The sequence below is a fragment of the Solea solea genome, chromosome 17 (genome assembly GCF_958295425.1).
Source record: "Solea solea chromosome 17, fSolSol10.1, whole genome shotgun sequence".
In the NCBI taxonomy this organism is placed as follows: Eukaryota; Metazoa; Chordata; class Actinopteri; order Pleuronectiformes; family Soleidae; genus Solea; species Solea solea.
Genome location: NC_081150.1, coordinates 20,547,504 through 20,573,043, shown reverse-complemented (window position 1 = coordinate 20,573,043; position 25,540 = coordinate 20,547,504). Strand labels below are relative to the sequence as shown.

Sequence of the window (25,540 nt, the reverse complement as noted above, 5' to 3'; positions counted from 1 at the left end):
GTAATAACCTGCTCTCATCAAACAACAACAGACATTCTGTCACTGCACCAACAAACAGAGACTGAGACTTCTTTACTTCTTCTTCTTCTTCTTTCTTTCAAAAGCTTCCACAGATGAATTCTCCAAAAAAGTCCTCCTGTCACTCACCTCCTCCAGCTCCTCCCACTCTACAGTCAACATCTGAAAATGTGTTAGCTCAGTATTACCTCCTCCTCATTCTTCTCCTCCACCTCCTCTTCAATCTTCTTCTTTTCCTCCCCTTCTTGCACCCACTCTTCCTCCTCTTTGTCCACCTTCTCCTCCTTTTCTTCCACGTTTTTCTCCTTGTCTTCTTGCACCTTCTCCTCTAGCTTTTTCTCTTCCTCCTCCTCTTCTTCCACCTTCTTTTCCTCTTCTTCTTCCACCTTCTTCACCTCCTCCTCTAGCTTTTTCTCTTCCTCCTCCTCTTCTTCCACCTTCTTTTCCTCCTCTTCTTCCACCTTCTTCACCTCCTCCTCTAGCTTTTTCTCTTCCTCCTCCTCTTCTTCCACCTTCTTCACCTCCTCCTCTAGCTTTTTCTCTTTCTCCTCCACTTCTTGCACCTTCTTCTCTTCTTCTTCCACCTTCTTCTCCTCCTCCTCCACCTCCACCTTCTCCTCCTCATCTTCTTCCACCTTCTTATTTTCCTCCTCTTCTTCAACCTTCACCTCCTCCTCAGACTGGGTTTCTTCCAGGTCCTGGTCTGGTGAGGAGCTCACAGGAGTGAGATGGACGGGGAAGGTGACGGCAGTCGGTGTCTCTGTGGAGTCGATCGTCTGAACGTCTGAACCTGAAGTGACATCATTACACATTTTTACACAGTTTGAGTTAAAATTCAACATTTTAGTGGAGTGACAGACTTTTATTAGTGAAGAACCAGAGATCGAAGAATATCAGCTTCTTAAATGTGAATATTTTCTACTTTCTGTCAATTTTCAGCTTCTTAAATGTGAATATTTTCTACTTTCTGTCATTTTTCAGCTTCTTAAATGTGAAGGTTTTCTACTTTCTGTCATTTTTCAGCTTCTTAAATGTGAATATTTTCTACTTTGTCATTTTTCAGCTTCTTAAATGTGAATATTTTCTACTTTCTGTCATTTTTCAGCTTCTTAAATGTGAATATTTTCTACTTTCTGTCAATTTTCAGCTTCTTAAATGTGAATATTTTCTAGTTTCTGTCATTTTTCAGCTTCTTAAATGTGAAGGTTTTCTACTTTCTGTCATTTTTCAGCTTCTTAAATGTGAATATTTTCTACTTTCTGTCATTTTTCAGCTTCTTAAATGTGAATGTTTTCTACTTTCTGTAATTTTTCAGCTTCTTAAATGTGAATATTTTCTATTTTCTGTCATTTTTCAGCTTCTTAAATGTGAATGTTTTCTACTTTCTGTCATTTTTCAGCTTCTTAAATGTGAATATTTTCTACTTTCTGTCATTTTTCAGCTTCTTAAATGTGAATGTTTTCTACTTTCTGTCATTTTCCAGCTTCTTAAATGTGAATATTTTCTACTTTCTGTCATTTTTCAGCTTCTTAAATGTGAATGTTTTCTACTTTCTGTCATTTTTCAGCTTCTTAAATCTGAATATTTTCTACTTTCTGTCATTTTTCAGCTTCTTAAATGTGAATGTTTTCTACTTTCTGTCATTTTCCAGCTTCTTAAATGTGAATGTTTTCTACTTTCTGTCATTTTTCAGCTTCTTAAATGTGAATATTTTCTACTTTCTGTCATTTTCCAGCTTCTTAAATGTGAATGTTTTCTACTTTCTGTCATTTTTCAGCTTCTTAAATGTGAATATTTTCTACTTTCTGTCATTTTTCAGCTTCTTAAATGTGAATGTTTTCTACTTTCTGTCATTTTTCAGCTTCTTAAATGTGAATATTTTCTACTTTCTGTCACTTTTCAGCTTCTTAAATGTGAATATTTTCTAGTTTCTGTCATTTTTCAGCTTCTTAAATGTGAATGTTTTCTACTTTCTGTCATTTTCCAGCTTCTTAAATGTGAATATTTTCTACTTTCTGTCATTTTTCAGCTTCTTAAATGTGAATGTTTTCTACTTTCTGTCATTTTTCAGCTTCTTAAATCTGAATATTTTCTACTTTCTGTCATTTTTCAGCTTCTTAAATGTGAATGTTTTCTACTTTCTGTCATTTGCCAGCTTCTTAAATGTGAATGTTTTCTACTTTCTGTCATTTTTCAGCTTCTTAAATGTGAATATTTTCTACTTTCTGTCATTTTCCAGCTTCTTAAATGTGAATGTTTTCTTCTTTCTGTCATTTTTCAGCTTCTTAAATGTGAATATTTTCTACTTTCTGTCATTTTTCAGCTTCTTAAATGTGAATGTTTTCTACTTTCTGTAATTTTTCAGCTTCTTAAATGTGAATGTTTTCTACTTTCTGTCATTTTTCAGCTTCTTAAATGTGAATATTTTCTACTTTCTGTCACTTTTCAGCTTCTTAAATGTGAATATTTTCTACTTTCTGTCATTTTCCAGCTTCTTAAATGTGAATATTTTCTACTTTCTGTCATTTTTCAGCTTCTTAAATGTGAATATTTTCTACTTTCTGTCATTTTCCAGCTTCTTAAATGTGAATGTTTTCTACTTTCTGTCATTTTTCAGCTTCTTAAATGTGAATATTTTCTACTTTCTGTCACTTTTCAGCTTCTTAAATGTGAATATTTTCTACTTTCTGTCACTTTTCAGCTTCTTAAATGTGAATATTTTCTACTTTCTGTCATTTTTCAGCTTCTTAAATGTGAATATTTTCTACTTTCTGTCATTTTCCAGCTTCTTAAATGTGAATATTTTCTACTTTCTGTCACTTTTCAGCTTCTTAAATGTGAATATTTTCTACTTTCTGTCATTTTTCAGCTTCTTAAATGTGAATATTTTCTACTTTCTGTCATTTTTCAGCTTCTTAAATGTGAATATTTTCTACTTTGTCATTTTTCAACTTCTTAAATGTGAATATTTTTAAATTTCTGAATGATTTTGTACCTTTGATGTCAGGGAGTTTCAGCGTCGCAGCCGGAGGAGACACTGATTCTCTGCGGGAGAATAAAAACATGTCAGACTGAAACATAAACCTCTGCATTTACATCGCATGCATGGAAATAGAATATCTTTGTCTGTTTTGTTACTCGTATTGTTTTTGGTAGTTCGTTTGAACGGTCAGAGTCACTGTTCAACAACTAAATTCTGTTCATTTTTACATTAAACTTGAACGTGTTGCGGTGGCGTGTCTTACCGTGGCGGCGGCTTCCGGTCTCTCAGTCGACTCATCCTCTGTGAACAAAACACAAACAACAACAACAGCTGTTAGTCAAAAGGCTCCGTTTGGAAAATTCACTCTGACAACAAGCTGATCGTCAGAATTCACCTCCTTTTCTTGTTTGTTTGTTTGTTTGTTTGTTTGTTTCTCCCACACCAAACCTCATAGAGAAAATCAGTGATTTTAACATCACACACACAGGAGTTGTTGATCCACTGCTGCCTCCATCACTAAGTTCAAATGTCTTATTTTGTCACTTCGGCTTTTGAAATCCTTCACTCAGACTTCCCTCAGTGGCACAAATCCTGTGTCCCCGCAAGCTAAAATTACTGCTTTTCTCTGTGGGGTTTGGTGTGGGAGAGTGAGTTCAGTTTCCTGTTGGAAAAGTCTGTCTCACAGTGAGATGAAGACATGAACAGGATCTTAAAGATATCGTAGATTTAAACTGACAGATTTTAGTCGGTTAGAGTATTTTGTGAAGATACTAAAATCCCAGCAGCCCTCGATTTACCCTCTAAAGCCCACATAGACCGGAAGCTCCAATTAACGCTGCGTTTGTGTGTGTATCTGCGTCATTACCTCGTTTATGAAACCCTAAAGTTTCAGAACAAACAGTTCAGCCACTGCTGAGAAAATAGTGTTGTATTGTTTTCCTGGGCTCTGCGAAGCGGATCGACACTCGGCTCGTTTGCAGCGATTAGGAGGTTTTTTAACCATGAAAACAAGTTAATATATGTAAGTAGACCTCCATAACTAACATATATGTGTGATACAAGCATTCTATGTCACCTTTAAGACACTTTAGAAAAGATCTGATGGTGTGTGTTTGTTTGTTGGACGGACAGACAGACGTCTTTACCCGCTGAACTAATCTGACGTGCTCCTCAGAGCCGCTGAAGTTCTTGGCGAGGTCGGAGATGCAGAGCAACTCGTGCTGACACGTGTGAACCCATCGCTGGTACTCCGCTGTCCCGGGAATCCTGTCCAAGAAGATCCTGAACGCCTCCCACACCGCCTCCTGACAAACTGAGTGCACAAACAAACACGATAAATAAAGAAACCAGCGCGCGTGTGTGTGTGTGTGTGTGTGTGTACCTCTGAGCTGGTAGTACGCCTGGTGGCTGGCGAGCACTTCACTGACGCTCTCTTCAGGACAGATCTTCACTCCGGGGTGAATGAACACTGACCTCTTGGCTCGAGGTTTTCCGACGTCAGAACCCGAACTTTGGGCGTACGTCGACGCCGTCAAGAGTTCCACCAGGCGCGTGGAGGCGCCGGCGTCCGCCGGGACTCCCGGGCGCAGCCTCGCGTCATTCTCTGAGCAGGAGAAACGAGAACCATGTGGAGTCAGTGTGAAGGCTTATGAGAGTCTGATCCGATCCAACTGTGTTTACAACTAATATGACCACAGATATGACAATGAAACCCCGCCCACCTGGTAACCGTTTATCCAATTTTATTTAACGAGAAAGTTAAGCTGCCGGCAGGAAAATAAAGTAAATTGGCTTTAGCCACCAAAATAAAAGACTCACCTTATTAAATTAAATTAGGAACACGTTCACGTCTTTATCTCACTGTCACACAGACTTTTCCAACAGGAAACTGAAGTTTGTAAACCACTCACTCTCCCACACCAAAGCCCATAGAGAAAACCAGTGATTTTAGCTCGCGGGGACACAGGAGCTGCTGGTCTACTGCTGCCTCGTGTGGTCACTTTGTGTCACTGAGGTCAATCTGAACGAATGATTTCAAAAGCCGAATTTGACAAAATGAGACATTTGAACTTAGTGATGGAGGCAGCAGTAAATTTAGATGTTTCAGCAGCACCGTAGGAAAAAAAGCACTTCTCTTCCCTAAATCTGTCACATCCCCGAGGTCCACATTAGTTCTACGTGTTGTGACGTTGACGTATTGACGGAACGAGTCGAGGGTCTGAGGGAAATCACTTCACGCCCAGACTCTGCAGCTGAGACAGAGTCTGACGCTGCCAAAGAAAAAGCAGGGACTGTGAAATCGACTCAACGTCTGCTGCTGGAGAACAACTCTGTTTGTTTGAATGGTTCTCGTTTGTGACGGCTCCTCCTCCTCCTCCTCCTCCTCCTCCTCCTCATCAGCAGCAGCAGGTGTCCGCTCCCATTTACTGGGCACTTATTCTAACTGCCCTCTCACTTGAAAGCCGCCGTGTTCTCTGCTGCTTGTGTGAGAAACCTTCACGAGCAGGAGGACATTTAAAAAAAATAAAAATAAAATAAATAAATCAGGTGAAAAAACGAACAATAAAGGGAACAGGAGCAGTCTCCATGGTAACTGCTTAACCTCAATTCACCCTAGTTTTAGAAAGAGATGGCTTTTTGAAGTGTGAGGTTCTGACAGACAGACAGACTGACTATGTCGTGTCGGGATTAACTGATCGGATTTGCCATTTTCTAATGATTGTTATTTATTAATCAGCTATTCATGGAAGAATGATGCATTTTCGTGAGTGGAAACCTCATCCATGTGGCAGAGTCACTAAAACCGGCGCATGCCACCAGAGTCACCGCTCCCTCTTCCTGACGCCGCGGACGTTCACGAACAAAGTCGCCGCACAGACACGATATTCTCATCAGCCCTTACGACTACGATTCAGGGCCCACGATTCGATGAGGAAACGATTATCGATGCATCTTCCTTTATGGATTACATTTAAGACGCAAATAAAACATTGATTAAACCATTCAGAAATATTGTATTTTATCGTTCTTTACGCCCCCTCACTTGTTCTTTACGCTCCCTCACTTGTTCTTTACGCTCCTTCACTTGTTCTTTATGCTCCCTTACTTGTTCTTTACGCTCCTTCACTTGTTCTTTACGCTCCCTCAATTGTTCTTTACACTCCCTTAATTGTTCTTTACGCTCCCTCACTTTTTCTTTACGCTCCCTCCCCCTCACTTGTTCTTTACGCTCCCTCAATTGTTCTTTACGCTCCCTCACTTGTTCTTTACGCTCCCTCACTTGTTCTTTACGCTCCCTCACCCTAACTTGTTCTTTACGCTCCCTCACTTGTTCTTTACACTCCCTCACTTGTTCTTTACACTCCCTCACCCTAACTTGTTCTTTACGCCCCCTCACTTGTTCTTTACGCTCCCTCAATTGTTCTTTACGCTCCCTCACTTGTTCTTTACGCTCCCTCACTTGTTCTTTACGCTCCTTCACTTGTTCTTTATGCTCCCTTACTTGTTCTTTACGCTCCTTCACTTGTTCTTTACGCTCCTTCACTTGTTCTTTACGCTCCCTCAATTTCTCTTTACGCTCCCTCACTTGTTCTTTACGCTCCCTCACTTGTTCTTTACGCTCCCTCACTTGTTCTTTACGCTCCTTCACTTGTTCTTTATGCTCCCTTACTTGTTCTTTACGCCCCCTCACTTGTTCTTTACGCTCCCTCAATTGTTCTTTACGCTCCCTCACTTGTTCTTTACGCTCCCTCACTTGTTCTTTACGCTCCTTCACTTGTTCTTTATGCTCCCTTACTTGTTCTTTACGCTCCTTCACTTGTTCTTTACGCTCCTTCACTTGTTCTTTACGCTCCCTCAATTTTTCTTTACGCTCCCTCACTTGTTCTTTACGCTCCCTCACTTGTTCTTTACGCTCCCTCACTTGTTCTTTACGCTCCTTCACTTGTTCTTTATGCTCCCTTACTTGTTCTTTACGCTCCTTCACTTGTTCTTTACGCTCCTTCACTTGTTCTTTACGCTCCCTCAATTTTTCTTTACGCTCCCTCAATTGTTCTTTACGCTCCCTCACTTGTTCTTGATGCTCCCTCACTTGTTCTTTACGCTCCTTCACTTGTTCTTTATGCTCCCTTACTTGTTCTTTACGCTCCTTCACTTGTTCTTTACGCTCCTTCACTTGTTCTTTACGCTCCCTCAATTTTTCTTTACGCTCCCTCAATTGTTCTTTACGCTCCCTCACTTGTTCTTTACGCTCCCTCAATTGTTCTTTACGCTCCCTCACTTGTTCTTTACGCTCCCTCAATTGTTCTTTACGCCCCCTCACTTGTTCTTTAAGCTCCTTCACTTGTTCTTTACGCTCCCTCACTTGTTCTTTACGCTCCCTCACTTTTTCTTTACGCTCCCTCACTTGTTTTTTACACTCCTTCACCTGTTCTTTCCCTTCAATTGTTCTTTACACTCCTTCACTTGTTCTTTCATTTCACTTGTTTTTTACACTCCTTCACTTGTTCTTTCCCTTCACTTGTTCTTTACGCTCCCTCACTTGTTTTTTACACTCCTTCACTTGTTCTTTCCCTTCACTTGTTCTTTACGCTCCCTCCCTTGTTCTTTACACTCCCTCACTTGTTCTTTACACTTTACGTTCTTACGCTTCAAGCTCGTTACGGAGCTGGAAGTCGCTGTGCGCTTTCTGATCCACGACTGTGATCAAAGTTGACAGGTTTAAGTCGATCTCGACGTCCGTCTGTCTGTCAGAGTTCAGGGTTCACTCTCCCTCCTTATTCCCCACTCACAGTAAAAATAAAAGCACTTGAAGTGTGCCTGGCATAAAAGCATCCAAACACCGGCTCTCTGCGTTCTCGCAGACGGCGCCGGGGCTGAGTGGGAGGTGTAACTCAGCGGGCAGCCCACTCAGTCAGTGCTTTTAGAATAAATATATGTTACATGAAATGTTTCTGAAGTGACGGTGAGACTCAGCCCGTCCACGTCGACCTGAGACTTCTCGTTTTATCTGAAGATATTTTGTTTTTCGTCGTCGTCTCTCCTCCGTCTAAAGGAAAGCTGTAATTCAACTTGTCAAGCTGCCATCATTTTGGCAGCAAATCCACCAAACTGTGCCATTATCCGGTTTTATTGTCTATTCTTATTGTTTGCATATGTTTGCACATATTCGGTGCCTCAATCTCTGAACCACTAATTTCAATTTGGCTGTGGGATCCGTAAAAGACTGGGAGAGAGTATTCGCCCAGCTCTTTGTTATTTGGGGGTGTTTTACATAATTCCACTGGCTGAGTGAATGAAAAACAACAAAATATGTTACTACTAGGGATGTTACAGCTCTCCCAATTTCACAATTTCTCCCAGTTTTCAGTGGAGAAGAAAGTGAAAGAACTGTTTTTAATTGTCATTCTTTGTTCCACACCAATTATACAATTCACACTTTAAAAACCCATTCAAAGTTCAAATTATACAGCCTAAAAACACCATCACACTGTCTGCAGTAATCACCATGTGGTCCAGCAGAGGGCACCGTGAGAGACACTCAGTGTGTTTCCGTGAATGTTAAAAGTCCAACACAATAATTCCGTTTTCTTAATGTCAATTAAACACGTTAGTCCGACTAAGTCTTAGTCGGACTAACGTACCTGGATCATGTGATCCCTCTTCCCGTCCCTATTTTTTTGAGCCCTAGAAAGAGTTTGAGAAACTTTTTAGTTTTAGACACTTTGTCTTTGTGTTTGCAGTCGTCCAACTTTACCAGGTCCACGTCTGTCTCAAGTAAAAGCGTCCACAAAAACTTGAAAATAAGTGAACTCTAGCAAGTCGTTCAGCTGTTTGACGGGATAAACTCTGCTAGACTCCGCCCGCCTCTGCTCTGCCGCTGTCTACACACAAACGCTCCCTCAGTCGGGTCTGACGCCGCAAACGAAGAGGAATAACAAACGATCAACAAAGGTTAGGCAGCTTTAAATCCATCACGTACCCCTCCGTTTCTTTTTTTGCCAAGATTTTGTTTTCTCATGTTTCACTTTGGTCACATTTTCATGGTAAATCACCGTCAGCTGCCTCTGCAGTTGAGAAGTGACTCACAGACACATTTGCCGTGCTTTTAAAGCGGCGACAGTGTCGCGTCCTCTGTCATCTCCTGCACTTTAATGACTCTGCAGTCAAGTGCTTATGCAATCATAATAGGCTTTGCATTTCCCAGTGCCAGCAACTTTACCTTATGTGTTCAGACACTTTTTACCCTTTAAATCCTCGTTTCTCAACGCTCCCGTTCACCCAGCGCCAACTTTATTCCCCCTGTGAATAAAGATGTGTTTTTGTGAACGGAAACGGGGCTCACCTTTAATTCCAGCGGCGCATGGAGCGAGTGAAGCGAAGAACAACACGAGTCCAAGGCCCCAGAGCATCGTGGAGGAAGACTTTCCCCAAATATGAAGGTCAAAGTAAATCCAGCAGGGTGACGGGGAGGTGGGAGGACCTGGGAGGAGCTGGGAGGACGTGGGTGTTCTCTCTCTCTCTCTCTCTCTCTCTCTCTCTCTCTCTCTCTCAGGTGGAGGCCATGACGTGGTGGTAGAGGGTCTGGAGGACAGTGGATCCTTCAGGCCTGCTCAAACACTAAATGAGCGGCGGTAAAGCAGCCTCTTCAGTCCAGGAAGCGCAGGTGAAGTGTGGCAAGAGTGACGAGGTTAAAAAGGCATAATCTGATTATGTAGCCGTCAGACATAATCCGTCTTTACCGCACGGCCCTGGCAGCGCTGCTGGCGTCATCCTGTTAGTGGCTTTTTTGAGGGCATCTGTCAACCAGCAGCAGCAGTTTGCTCAGCAGCGCCGCCGCCCGCCTCCTCTGCAGAGGTGTGTGGTTCCCAGCAGGCCGACAGAGCGGCATGAAGAGGACGTGACCCCTCGCAGTCACCTCGTTCTGTTGAAGGCTCCTGGTCGCTTGTTCCTGTTCATTACGTTGACACGTCGTCCACCGCCGTGACAGCCCCTGCTGGTCGTCCATGGGCGGTGGACACGTTGCCCTGCGGGCAAAAACATGTCAGCTCAGTCTGCGTGTGACAAGACTGTTAAAGGCTCCAGTTAGACTTATTTATTTATTATTTTCACTCTCATTGTTTTTTTAGGCTTTTATATGTTGGTTTTTATTCTTTTTTCTTGTTTTGACATTTCATTTCATTTAGCTTAAATTGCAGATTTTCTCTATGGACTTTGGTGTGTTAAAATTAGATTAACACTTAATAAAAGACTCATGTAATAAAAATCTATGTCAGTTTAAGTCAACGACATCTTAAGAACACTTTATCTCACTGTTAGACAGACTTTTTACAACAGGAAACTGAAGTTTGTAAACCCTAGAGAAAATCAGTGATTTTAGCTGGCGGAGACACAGGAGCTGCTGGTCTACTGCTGCCTCGTGTGGTCACTTTGTGTCACTGAGGTCAATCTGAACGAATGATTTCAAAAGCCGAATTTGTCAAAATAAGTCATTAGAACTTAGTGATGGAGGCAGCAGTGGATCAACAACTCCTGTGTGTATGACGTTAAAATCACTGATTTTCTCTATGGGCTTTGGTGTGGGAGAGTGAGTGGTTTACAAACTTCAGTCCTCCAGTGCATCTATTTTTATTTACGCAAACTTTGTTGCGTTATAACTTTTTCAGGTTTTATTGTTGCCTTCTATCCACCTACATCCTACTTTATTTGTATTTTATCGGCTCTTTAAATATATATGATGTTTTTTTTTCCTCATTAACAGCTTCATTACTCAACGGTGTCATTGCTTTTACTTGAATTGTGTAACTTTTACTGTTATCTTCACTGTTGTCGTCGTTAGCCTGTTTTTTTACGTTGTTTTAATTGCTCGTTCTGTAAAGAGTCCTTTCATTTATTTATAATTAGTTTTCTACTGTTCACTGTGAGGACGCTTTAACTGCAGCGATGCTCCGAGTCACGCGTTCAAAACTTAAATCCTCTGTTGTGTTTATTTTTTGTGCGTATGTTACAAATCCGATGACTCCGGAAGATTATTCTGTCCCATGGGTTTAAGTCACAGTAAGAGTTTCAGGCGGAGGATGGGAGGAAAATAATGATCTGAAGACACAACACAAACTATATATACTGTCATACTTCAGTAAGAAGTGACAGCTTAATACTTTTATCACACCTGAAATGTTCCTTTTTTCCTACATTTTAAAGAAATTGCCTGATTAAATCACTTTGTTTTATAAAAATAACAGTTAAACAAATGTAAACAAACACATTTATCACATTAAATGCATGAATTCAAACAATCCAGATGAAATTTCAATTTAATAATGTAGAATAATAATTAAGAAATAATATCTGATCAAGATCTGGTTACACGTGGAATGATTATTCAGAGATTATTCATCGATGACTAAATCAATCTTCAACTATTTTGATCACAATTGATTTGCTTTGTGTTACTTTTTTAATCATTAAAACCTAGTTTCTGTCGTTTTTTAGCTTCTTAAATGTGAATATTTTCTACTTCCAAATTGTTGAATAAAAGACTGAGCAGGATTAGACGTTGGATTTGACCGGTGGACGCCGTCTCCGCTGTCGTCTCACAGATTAAAAAGACATCCAACCAAATATTGATTCTCTCTCAAGTGGAACTGCTGAGATTGAGAAGTGAAGATGAAGAGACACGTGAGGATGAGGAGGACGCTGAGGAGGACGCTGACCTGTTTTTGATGTGAATGAGTGATTGTAGGTCAGCTGAAGCTCAGACTTCAGTGAGTTTGGACGTTTCAGAGTCCAGGAAAAGCAGATTAGACATTTCTTTTAATCTCTAATCCCACGGCTGTTTCTCCGTGCAGCTCCGTTTGTTTTTGCCGCTGCCTCAGAAAAACAAGTACTAATAACTGCAGTTGTAGCAGTAGTAGCAGTAGTACTATTACCAGGATTAGCAGCAGTAGGATTAGTAGTAGTTAGTTGTTGTAATACTATAAGAAGTAAACACTGTGATTATGTTACTAATAAGTAAGTAAACTGTATGTTAATGTGAAGTACCCGTGGTCATCCATGTACTACTACTGTAGTCCTCTACTACTACTACTTTTAGCATTAGCAGCCTTAGCCAGTGGTAAAGATACATTTAGAGCTAGTATTTGAAGTATGTACCAGTATTTTTGTTAGCAGTATTGTGCTAGTACTTAGCAGCACTCTTTGTAGTATTCACAGAAGCAGCAGTAGAACAGCAGAGCCAGTACCAGCAGTAATTATTGTAGTATTTCTATTCAGCCATTGAGACAGCAGTAGTAGCTGAAGTAGCATCAGTACTGGTAATATGAAATACTAGTGGTACTTGTAACATGATTATCTTGTAATACTCTAAAGCAGTGACAGTAGCAGTGGTGTTGGTGTAAGTATTCGAGGCAGTACTCAGCAGTACTCTTTGCAGTAACTGCAGTCGTAGAACGGCAGATGCAGTACCAGGAGTAATAGTTGTAGTTGAGGCAGCAGTAGTAGTTGCAATAGTATCAGTAAGGGTCATATGAAGTACTACTAGTCGTAGCAGTATTATCTTGTAATAGTAGTAGCAGTGACAGTGCAGTAATAACTGCTGTAATGTACAAAGTATTGAGTGTTTACGGCATCAGTATTTGCAGTAATAATTGGTGTGACATCAGCTGCACTACTAGCTGTTGCAGCAGTAGTAGTAGTAGTAGTAGTAGGAAGAAACATAGTTCTTGGTGTAGGAACAGTACTTGATATTCATCATGGTAGTAAAAACGGTGGTGTCACTACCTGTAGTAGTAGTAGTAGTAGTTATTGTTGTGGCAGCAGTAGTGGTAGTAAAAAGTGTAGTAGAACCTTTTAGTTGAACGGTACTGACACTAATACCAGTACGAGTGACAGTGGTACAAGTAATAGTAATAGTGGTTAGTAGTAGTAGTAGTAGTAGTACCAAGCACTACTTGCTGTAGCAGGAGCAGCTGCTGTAGTGATGCTAAGTCATAGTAGTAGTAGTAGTGGTAGAATTTGTAGTAGCAAAAGCACTACTTGCTGAAGAAGTAGCAGCTGTTGTAGTAGAGCTGAGTGGTTATGATGCTAATGTGTAGTAGTAATAGTAAAAGTAGTAATAGTAATTGTAGTAGTAGGAGTAGTAGTACTAATAGTAATAGTAGTAGTAGTGGCGGTAGCACTAATAGTAAACATAGTAATAGTTGTAGTACTAATAGTTAAAGTAGTAGTAGTAGTAGTAGAACTTGATGTATTGGTATAAAAATGTTTATGGACACAGCAGAAATAAAGTTCCTCTCTGTTTTTTTTACTACAGTACTTTTACTTTGTAGTAACATGGTACTTTGTTTCTCTCTCTGTGTTGAATGTTGCTAGTTCTGTTTGTAGCATTTATGACGTGTTTTCTTATTCATTCTCCTCAGTTGGATCTTTTTGTGGCTCATTTATGGAACTTTTCAGGTCATTCTTAGATAGATAGATAGATTTTCCTCGTGTCGGTCTAATAAAAGTTTCACCGTCATAGTTCGTTGTCATTTCTCTGTGGACTCGGACATCTGATGAAACACTTCAAACCTCACCGCTGAGGGAATGAAGCGGAGGTGATGAGGAGGAATAAAAACGACGCCGTGTGAAAATCGCTCTCTAATTTCTCCACATTTACAGAAGGTGATTCTGTCTCAGAAAACTGACCGGTGAAATCCACACGAAGACGACAGATAATCCAGTTAATTTCGTCTGTCGAGTGTCTCGGTTTAACCTTTAACCGCTAAAAATAATCTTCCACGCCTCCCGTCCCCCACGGCTGTCTCCCACGGCAACGACACAGTCAGCCGCGCCCGTTTCTTATTAAGTAAATCAACGAAACCTGAATCTACTTTTATTATTTATTACATGTGCTGCCGTTAATCCTGATAATCCTTTGTCTTAAAATATACACACGTCTGTGTGACTGATTACGTGAACTTCATCACGAGTATCTACAGATTATCAGCCCTGAACATGTTTACGTTCACAGTTTAACCTGCAGCGACTTCTGTGGAAATGAGTCAAGAGACACAAGAGGCTCAGTCTCCAACAAAAACAAGATTTTAACCACTGAACAAACGACTCAAATCAGAAAATCTACCTGAGTTTAAGTTTACGATGTCTTTAAGAACACGTTCACGTCTTTATCTCACTGTGAGACAGACTTTTCCAACAGGAAACTGTTGGAAACACCAAAGCCCATAGAGAAAACCAGTGATTTTAGCTGGTGGGGACACAGGAGCTGCTGGTCTACTGCTGCCTCGTGTGGTCACTTTGTGTCACCGAGGTAAATATGAACATCGGAATTTAAAAGCCGAAATGACAAAATAAGACATTTGAACTTAGTGATGGAGGCAGCAGTGGATCAACAACTCCTGTGTGTGTGATGTTAAAATCACTGGTTTTCTCTATGGGCTTTGGTGTGGGAGAGTGAGTGGTTTACAAACGTCAGTTTCCTGTTGGAAAAGTCTGTCTCACAGTGAACGTGAGACGTGAACATGTTCCTAACGTAGATTATATTTCACAAGGCCTTTGATAAGTGGCTAAAATGTTACTATGACGATGGTTTAACATATAATAAATGTCTCTGTGAGTGAGGTGTGACGTGTCATAAACAGCTGAGGATTAGGTTCAGACTGTGACGGGCTGATGGAACATTTTCTGTGCAGGCTTTTAATCCAAGTCTTCATCTGTGTGTGCAAACAAACATGAAACTACAGCCAGTAACTAATCTCCCACAGACAAACGGAAACACATAGACCTGGAATAAAAACAGGAAACTGATTTAAAATGAAATGAAATGATTCTTGAGCGATATCAATTTTTGCTACAAAAAACTATTTTTAGGGGGAAAATAAAGTTTTCTTGAACTATTTCTATGTAGATTTTAGATATTTCGACAGGTTTTATTAAAGAAAATCAATAATGAATGGATTATGTATGACTCATGGTCAGTTACAGCCCTAGTGTTAACGTGTTGTTTATTTTATATAAAAATGACTATATTCTCGTAAAGCACTGAAGTTTATAATCCATCAGATTAGAGACGGCCGTCGTCCATCATGTGAGACATTAGTCCACATTAGTTCCAATGAAAATATCTAATATTAGAAAAGTGCTGAGGCTTCACTCACTCACTCACTCACTCACTCTGACCCAATTAAGACATAATTGAGACGCAGGCGCTTCATCATTAGCTCCATAATTTCTCATTGACACGCTGCATATTTACAGCCCACAGACATTAAGTGGAAAAAAACAAAAAGACTGAGAGAAAATAAAAGAACGTCGAGTGACAGACGATGACTTTAACTCATCAACATCATGACATTGTTTACTTCATATGCATATAATTATCAATACATCACTAAGTAAATCAATCAATACTTCATAAAAAAATAATCTGTGGATATTTAGAGTCTATTTATCCTGATATATGAGATTATGTGATAATATATGTGGATATAAAGCTGCACACAGGTTTGTTTCTCTGGACTCAAAAGCACTGTAAAATACACTGTAAAATAAAATAGAATCTACTGTTTATGATCTGTGTTACATGATCTTAAAATGTACTTTTTAATCATTACCTATCATTTTAGATCAAATCTGCTTTATATCTTTAAATAAAGGAAATTTACATTCTCACTAAACTGTAAATATGGTCAAATTCTGCTAAAGCACAAACAACTAGGCTGAATTATCCAGAATCCAGGACCAGATCTTGTCTCATGTCAGTCACCACATGTAGAAAAAACTGACCAGGCTGATGTATATAAATACGTAGAATATTTTTAGTGTCATTTTCAGACAGAGCGGAGAATAAAATCAATTTGAATCTTCAGAAACAATAATTATAATTGAAAGGCTTTAAAACCACTTGTCTGAGTTGTTAATATGCAGACCTGGTCCCAAACGTCTCAACTCCAGCTCAATCAAAGCAACAAAAAACAAACAAGAAGAAATCACCCGACAAGACCTGCTAATGAGAGCCAGGTCCATTACGATGAGATTAGGGCCCTTTTATTAGTGCGTTAAGTGTGACGAATGGACTCAGTCCATTAGTGATTACTTGTATAATGAGGTAATGAACAAGTTCTTCTCCTGTGAGATGGGGTTTTTTTTCCTCGTGAGGAGATGCCATCGTGGTTTTTCTTCTGAATCATCATCATCATCATCATCATCATGGATCACACCGAGCATCTCATATATGGTGATAAGCTCCGCCTCTGCGGACGCTCGGCGCTCACTGTGCCCGGCACAGAGCAGCGTTACCTCGGCCTGTCCTGATGAAATGATCCGCTGGCTCAGACGTCGCTGTCATTAGATGCTCGGTGTGATCCATAGATTTGTTGTTGACGTGTTATTTTGTTTTTAATGGAAACGTTTTGACCTGACAGTTTAAAAGTTTGTATATTGTTAATGTTTTATTTATTTTAACTTTGAATTTTAGATTTATATTAAAGTCGAGATTTATATTTAAATATAATATGTAAATATTAGATATGTATAGTATAGTATGTAGAGTAGTATATATTTGTACACGTACATATATGTCATACATACATATATATATACATATATACTACTCTACAATGCTGTAATATATCTATTTTCCACATTGTATTATTTGTATTGTATATTTTAATAGAAATACATTAATAAATGAAGTTAAATATTTAAAATGTGAAATTAATAACTACATATATATGCATTTATTAAAAGTATTTCATATGTTCCTTTATCAACACTGTATGTGGCGGTAATGAGGCTGCAGCACTTGGCGCCAGCCACCATTCAAACAGCAGAACAATACATACATACTTGCATACTTGAGTATTGAGAAACAACCACATACTTGTGTACTCCCGTACTTGGCAAGTATATACTCCCAGCGTACTTCTCAAGTATATACTTCCCAAGTAAGCAAGTACATACTTGCTTACTTGAGTATTGAGAAACGGCAATAGACTTAAACTGAAGTAAAAAAGTAAAATAACAGGAAACGGAAGTCACTCACTCTCCCACACCAACACAGGAGCTGCTGGTCTACTGCTGCCTCGTGTGGTCACTTTGTGTCACTGAGGTAAACCTGTATGCAGGACTTTTAATTATAATTATAAGTGATAAAATAAGACATTTGAACTTAGTGATGGAGGCAGCAGTAGATCAACAACTCCTGTGTGCTGTGATGTTAAAATCACTGATTGTCTCTATAGGCGTTGGTGTGGGAGAGTGAGTGGTTTATAAATGAATGAAAAAACAGATTTTAGTCCTTAATACAAAACAAAATTGATATTTTAAGAACACGTTCACGTCTTTATCTCACTGTTAGACAGAAAAATCTTTCATTGAGATTGACCTCAGTGACACAAAGTGACCACACGAGGCAGCAGTAGACCAGCAGCTCCTGTGTCCCTGTGAGCTAAAATCACTGATTTTCTCTATGAGGTTTGGTGTGGGAGAGTGAGTGGTTTATAAACTTCAGTTTCTGTCTAACAGTGAGATAAAACGTGAAACATGTTCTTAGTGTTCTCAGTTTAAATGCACGGTTATAAACGGACAGTAAAACGCATTAAACAGCTGAAAATAACAGTGAATTCATGTATTCAAAGTTCTCAGCTGGAGTTGTGAGTTGTGGAGTCTCGTGGTTTGATTTTTAATGGATTTTTACTTCTCCGTGACTGCAGTGGCTGTAACTGCTGCTGTTTAAACTTGCAGAAGAACAACGCTGCATAATTTAGAGAGTGTGTACAACGAGCAGAATATGTGACATGATACTGTAAGTGCTGCTCTCTTAAAAAAAAAACCCAAAACAGTAATCCCTCTCTTGCTGAGTCTCCTGCTCGCTCTCAGTCCATCAGCATCATAAAAACACTCGTTGATATTCAGGTGCAGTCGCTGCTGTTATGTAACATATATATCAGATGGTGTGTGTGTGTGTGTGTGTGAGGCAGAGAGGAGGCTGTTCATGTGGGGAACACCTAAACGTCCACTCTGCTGATCATCAGCTGATCGTTACTGGGATAGTTTGGAGAAAGTGCTGCTGCACCAGGAACCAGGAACCATCTACATCATCTACATCTACATCATCTACATCATCTTCATCTACATCATCTACATCATCTACAGAATCATTTACAGATTAATGAGATTAAACTGATTTCTAATCTCTGTCTCTCCACAGTGACCCAGCAGAACCAGATGAAGAATTCTCCTCCTCCTCCTCCTCCTTTAAGCTCCTGCTTTAGTAAAAAGAGATAAAAGAAAGCTGTGAGTCAGATTCTGTCTTTGAAACAAAGTCTGTGTTTTTTAAAGTGGCAGCAGATCAGAACTGGGTCAGTCTGTCGTGTTCGGGTCTCGCTCTGAGGTTCTGCTGCTCTGAGCTGCTCATGAGTAACTGGGTTAGTATACTGTTTATATATGTAAACTTACTTTTAAACATCATCTTATATTTTATATTTTATTTTAAATGTTTTTACCTTTGCTTTTATTCTACAAATTATTTGCATCTGTCTCAGGAGTATTTGTCTTTTTATTTTGAGTTATTTTACCTTCTTTCATGATCTTTATGATAATAATCATAAATCCTGAGTTAATGAGGCTCCGCCTCCTCCTGGTCCTCTGGGATGAAGCTCCGCCTCTGTGATTCATCTCTTACACTTTGCTTCTGTCAGAGAGACAAAGATGAGAAGGTGAATGTAGCCTCACACTCTTTAATCACGTCTTTATCAGTGAAACTGAGGATGATGATCATGACCAGAAACAAGGAACTGTGAGAGAAAAAACAAGGAACAGCTGAGAGAAAAAACAAGGAACAGCTGAGAGACAAACAAGAAACTGTGTTTCCTGAACAGCTGAGAGAAAAACAAGGAACAGCTGAGAGAAAAAACAAGGAACAGCTGAGAGAAAAAAAAGAAACTGTGTTTCCCTGAACAGCTGAGAGAAAAACAAGTAACAGCTGAGAGAAAAAAACAAGGAACAGCTGAGAGAAAAAAACAAGGAACAGCTGAGAGAAAAACAAGAAACTGTGTTTCCCTGAACAGCTGAGAGAGAAAAAAGGAACAGCTGAGAGAAAAAAACAAGGAACAGCTGAGAGAAAAAACAAGGAACAGCTGAGAGACAAACAAGAAACTGTGGTTCCTGAACAGCTGAGAGAAAAACAAGGAACAGCTGAGAGAAAAAACAAGGAACAGCTGAGAGAAAAAACAAGAAACTGTGTTTCCCTGAACAGCTGAGAGAAAAACAAGGAACAGCTGAGAGAAAAAACAAGAAACTGTGTTTCCCTGAACAGCTGAGAGAAAAACAAGGAACAGCTGAGAGAAAAACAAGAAACTGTGTTTCCCTGAACAGCTGAGAGAAAAAACAAGGAACAACTGAGAGAAAAACAGTAAACTGTGTTTCCCTGAACAGCTGAGAGAAAAACAAGGAACAGCTGAGAGAAAAACAAGAAACTGTGTTTCCCTGAACAGCTGAGAGAAAAAACAAGGAACAACTGAGAGAAAAACAGTAAACTGTGTTTCCCTGAACAGCTGAGAGAAAAACAAGGAACAGCTGAGAGAAAAAAACAAGGAACAGCTGAGAGAAAAAACAAGGAACAGCTGAGAGACAAACAAGAAACTGTGGTTCCTGAACAGCTGAGAGAAAAACAAGGAACAGCTGAGAGAAAAAACAAGGAACAGCTGAGAGAAAAACAAGGAACAGCTGAGAGAAAAAACAAGGAACAGCTGAGAGAAAAACAAGGAACAGCTGAGAGAAAAACAAGAAACTGTGTTTTCCTGAACAGCTGAGAGAAAAACAAGGAACAGCTTAGAGAAAAACAAGAAACTGTGTTTCCCTGAACAGCTGAGAGAAAAAACAAGGAACAGCTGAGAGAAAAACAGTAAACTGTGTTTCCCTGAACAGCTGAGAGAAAAACAAGGAACAGCTGAGAGAAAAAAACAAGGAACAGCTGAGAGAAAAACAAGAAACTGTGTTTCCCTGAACAGCTGAGAGAAAAACAAGGACACAACTAATGTTGGTCTGACCTCTGTTGACCTCTACACACACACACACACACACACACACACACACACACACACACACTCATCTCAACTCAGATGGCGTTAAAAACACCTGAGACTCATCATAACATCATAAACATTTGCTGTTCTCCTGGTGAGACACAGACGGACAGACATGTCCACAGATGGACAGACGTGTCCACAGATGGACAGACGTGTCCACAGAATCTTAAGAATTAGCTCCTAATCATCAAATATGATTCAGTTTCTTACCAAAACTGAGGACTTTATGTTGGTGAGCAGAACACACACACACACACGCATGCACACGCGCACACACACACACAAACACACACGCACACACACGCATGCACACACACACACACACACACCCATGCACACACACGAAGAGGCCGTAGAATGATATTTTAACAGTCGACCAGGATCAGGATCAGGACCAGGATCAGGATCAGGACCAGGACCAGGACCAGGATCAGACGTGAAAGAAGAAATAAAATAAAATAAATAAAGAGGCTTTTTTTTCTCTCTCTCTCTGATTTTATTGCCCGGGCAACGGTGGTCAGGAGAGAAACGTGGTGCATGACAACGATGTTTGAGAACAGGGTGGAGGAGGAGGGGGAGGCGGGGGAGGAGGGGGAGGAGGCCTTCAGATGCTTTGTTCTCACACACACACACTCACACTCATTCACAACCTACAATAACACTCACAGTATAATCTCTGTCCATCGTGCAGATTCACTCACTCACTCTCACTCACACACACACTCACTCACTCACTCACTCACTCACTCACATACACACTAGCTTATAAAGAGACACAGTGCCACCATGGAGGCGGAGTCACATCATAGTCTTAGCTGTCTTATGGCGCATTTCCACCAGCTCTACTCGCCTCGCCACGCCACACCACGGTTTAAGTAGCGTTTCTAGCATACTACCTGGTACCAGGTAGTATTTTTAGTACCTGCTCCAGCGAGGTTCCAAGCGTGCTTAAGTAGGTACTATGCGATGATTGGTCAGACTGCCGGCCGCTGACTGGCCAGAGTCCCGTCACAGGAAGAGACGTCACAAATCAAGCCGAACTGTAGATCTCCAACAACTACACAAGTCTGGTGTAAAGTCACTAGTCACTCGTGTGTATGTGTGTGTGTGTGTGTGTGTGTCACGTATAAAACAAAGTCACCTCAGTTTCACTCAGCCGTGCAGTGATGACTCCGCCCACGTTAAGTAGGTACTTTTTGTAGTGGAGATGCAATCTAATCGTGCCGTGCCGCAGCAGCAGCAGCAGTAACAGCAGCAGCAGCAGCAGTAACAGCAGCAGCAGCAGCAGTAACAGCAGCAGCAGTTACAGCAGCAGCAGCAGCAGCAGTAACAGCAGCAGCAGCAGTAACTGCAGCAGCAGCAGTAACTGCAGCAGCAGCAGCAGTAACAGCAGCAGCTCTTTGTCACCACATTCATGTGTTCATTTGTCTCTGGTGAACACTCAGGTCGATTTTTTCTTTAATGATCTTATTTTCTGCTCATCTTCTTACTTCTCTCTCTCTCTCTCTCACACACACACACACACACACACACACACACACACGTCCGTGTCCCTCGCCTCTCGCCGCTCGTCTGGAGTGTTTTCATTTTCAAACGCCTCTCTGCATAAATGAAGACAGAGAGGAGACACGTGATAGCCGTGAGGACGAGCGGCGTCACACTCATTTACACCTGAACACACACACACACACACACAGTAATGATCTGAGAGACACGAGATTCATCAGTTCATCGCGTCTCACTCCCGAGAATTCACCCTCACCAAAATATAAAAACGTCTTTATCTCACTGTTAGACAGACTTTTCCAACAGGAAACTGAAGTTTGTAAACCACTCACTCTCCCACACCAAACCCCATAGAGAAAATCAGTGATTTTAGCTGACGGGGACACAGGAGCTGCTGCTCTACTGCTGCCTCGTGTGGTCACTTTGTGTCACTGAGGGAAGTCTGAGTGAAGGATGTCAAAAGCCGAAGTGACAAAATAAGACATTTGAACTTAGTGATGGAAGCAGCAGTGGATCAACAACTCCTGTGTGTGTGATGTTAAAATCACTGGTTTTCTCTGTGGGGTTTGGTGTGGGAGAGTGAGTGGTTTACAAACTGTTAATCGTAGACTAAAATTCACTCTCCACAGCAGGGGGCACTCACAGCCCAGTCAGCACTAACTATGTGTCAGCTCCTCATGCAGCCACACTTCAAAAATCAGCACAAAAACTCTCACTCTTTCATGTCCTTAAATGAACTGTATCATGTTCACATGAAGGTAAATGTCAGAGACTGACACTCACTGACACTGTGACTCATCCCAAACATCAGAGTCACTTTAAAGCTTCAGGAAAATGCAGCTCAGCGTCTGACTGCACTCACTCACTCACTCACTCACTCACCATCACACACTCACTCACACACTCACTCACTCACTCACTCACTCACTCACCATCACACACTCACTCACTCACTCACTCACTCACTCACCATCACACACTCACTCACTCACTCACTCACTCACTCACTCACTCACTCACCATCACACACTCACTCACTCACTCACTCACTCACTCACTATCACACACTCACTCACTCACTCACCATCACACAGTCACTCACTCACTCACTCAACATCACACACTCACTCACTCACTCACTCACCATCACACACTCACTCACTCACCATCACACACTCACTCACTCACTCACTCACCATCACACACTCACTCACTCACTCACTATCACACAGTCACTCACTCACTTACCATCACACACTCACTCACTCACTTTCACACACTCACTCACTCACTCACCATCACACACTCACTTACTCACTCCCCACCACACAGTCACTCACTCACTCACCATCACACACTCACTCATTCACTCAACATCACACACTCTCTCACTCACTCACTCACTGTCACACACTCACTCACTCATTTACTCACTCACCATCACACAGTCACTCACTCACCCACTCACTCACCATCACACAGTCACTCACTCACTCACCATCACACAGTCACTCACTCACTCACTCACTCACCATCACACACTCACTCACTCACTCACTCACCATCACACAGTCACTCACTCACTCACCATCACACAGTCACTCACTCACCATCACACAGTCACTCACTCACTCACTCACTCACTCACTCACTCACTCACCAACACACAGTCACTCACTTACTCACTATCACTCACTCACTCACCATCACACAGTCACTCACTCACTCACTCACCATCACACACTCACTCACTCACTCACTCACTCACCATCACACACTCACTCACTCACTCACTCACTCACTCACCATCACACACTCACTCACTCACCATCACACAGTCACTTACCAACACACAGTCACTCACTCACTCACCATCACACAGTCACTCACTCACCATCACACAGTCACTCACTCTGTCACTCTCTCACACACATTCACTCGCTCACTCACTTACTCACTCACTCACTTACTCACTCACTCACCATTACTCACTCACCATCACTCACTCACTCACTCGCCATCACTCACTCACTCACCATCACTCACTCACTCACCATCACTCACTCACTCACTTACTCACTCACTCACCATTACTCACTCACCATCACTCACTCACTCACTCACTCACCATCACTCACTCGCTCACCATCACTCACTCACTCACCATCACTCACTCACACACAGTGGATCTTGGACACAGCATGAATGTGTGTGTGTGTGTGTGTGAAGTGAGATTAGCAGATTAGCACAGTGTCTTCTCAATAGTTAAAACACTAAACCCTAGTGTCTGAACCAAATGCTCAGTTGCCTGAAGCCACTGATTGACTCAATCACTCTTGTGGCAAAACCATCAGCACTTTTCACCTGTTTAGACACAACCTGCCAACACATTTTCATTGTGATGCACCCGTGCTGCATGCAATGGTGAGCACAGGTGACACATGTCAAACACAGTTAGAGCACAAGTGTCACCATGTGAACACAACAACTTAAAGCTGATCACACTTGTGGCTAATGATGTGAGGGAACATATACGCCAGTTCAGAGAGCACTGGTGTGTGAGGCCCTACGATGGATAGAAATCTGAGAAGGAGGGGTTCGTGTGAGAGGAGGTCGAGGAGGTCGAGGTGGTCGAGGTGGTCAGTGAAGACAAAGAACAGTCAGAGCGACTGTGATTGACCATGTTCTTGTCCATGGTATGAGCATGAGGGAGGCCGGACAAAGGCTACAACCAAACATCAGTAGATTCACTGTGTCCACCATAATCCCAAGATTTAGAGAAGAGAACAGGTAATTACCTTTTTTGACATTATAGTACAGTATAGTATGCAAATGTTGACAACAATTACTGTATGACATACTATATACTGCACCACAGTATACTGTAAGTAAATATATGTTTCAGTACATCACTGTACCAATGTACTGTAGTATTGTAATGGAGGTTTGGTCTAACTGTTTGTAGGCCTAGTATTCCATGTATATCTTTTGTAACCGCATGTTCTCTTGTTGTAGAATTGAAGGACTGCCACATGGGGGTGGGAGGACACGTATGTTCTCCCCACACCAAGAGACCCTAATTGTTGATATGGTCCGTGAGAACTACGCCATTAAACTGAGTGGAATTCAGCAGAAGATCATTGAGGACCATGTCAATGTTGAGGGTATCAACAGTGTCAGCCTCTCTGCTGTTGATCGTGTCAGACTGCACATGAAACAGTCTGGATACGGCCTGCCAGAGGCTTTCCCCCCGTTGCCTGGCTACGTGTAAAGATTTCAGTTTTTTGTCTTTTTGTACAAGTGCTATTATATATTCTATAGTCTATATTCTAAATGCACAGGTTTTTTGTTGTGCAACATGCATGTAGCCTACAGTGAACAATAAACATTTATTTCTCCAGCTTCATGTCCTGAGCATTGTGCTTTCTATTTTTCTACGTCGTGTTTAGTGACTGTTCAGTAGTGTTTTTCATTTTGATTTGACAACATAGTTGAGTTTTGAGCACAGATTGAACTGTTTTGAGGTGAAAGTTTGGTTTTGCAAGAAGAGTCTGAGGTTTTGTGAATGTAGCTTGAAAATTGGCATTTGTGTTCACAGTTTAGAGAAAAGAAATGTGTCTGGAATGAAACTGAAAATAATCTTCATCACCAGTTAACTTTAGATCATTTCTACACATTTAAGACGTTTAAATCTATCACAGATGAAGCTTCAGCGCCATGAAATTGTTTTAATTCTTATTTCAGAACATGTTTCACGTCTTTGTAAACCACTCACTCTCCCACACCAAAGCCCACAGAGAAAATCAGTGATTTTAGCTGGCGGGGACACAGGAGCTGCTGGTCTACTGCTGCCTCGTGTGGTCACTTTGTGTCACTGAGGTAAATTTGAACAAGGCAAAAAAACTAATTTTCAAAAGCCGAATTGACAAAATCAGACATTTGAACTTAG

General features: G+C 41.1%; 2 protein-coding genes across 2 annotated transcripts in view; one reads left to right on the top strand and one right to left on the bottom strand.

The window, feature by feature from the left end:
- LOC131444101 (titin) overlaps positions 1–9,544 on the bottom strand; it is a 29,610-nt gene extending 20,066 nt beyond the window's left edge. The window contains exons 1-6 of the mRNA XM_058614244.1: positions 9,345–9,544; positions 4,383–4,604; positions 4,147–4,313; positions 3,264–3,301; positions 3,014–3,063; positions 207–808 (exon numbers count right to left, since the gene is read on the bottom strand). Of these exons, the coding sequence (XP_058470227.1) occupies positions 207–808; positions 3,014–3,063; positions 3,264–3,301; positions 4,147–4,313; positions 4,383–4,604; positions 9,345–9,411 (1,146 nt within the window). The 5' untranslated portion in view covers positions 9,412–9,544. The remainder of the gene's footprint in view (positions 1–206; positions 809–3,013; positions 3,064–3,263; positions 3,302–4,146; positions 4,314–4,382; positions 4,605–9,344) is intronic.
- Positions 9,545–11,665: 2,121 nt separating this feature from the next.
- On the top strand, positions 11,666–24,862 carry LOC131444076 (uncharacterized protein DDB_G0271670-like). Its single transcript, XM_058614205.1, is given in 7 exon segments — positions 11,666–11,677; positions 12,852–12,916; positions 13,093–13,232; positions 14,374–14,396; positions 18,082–18,155; positions 21,317–21,511; positions 24,607–24,862. Coding segments are annotated over 7 exon segments (765 nt in total).
- The last annotated feature ends 678 nt before the right edge of the window (positions 24,863–25,540 follow it).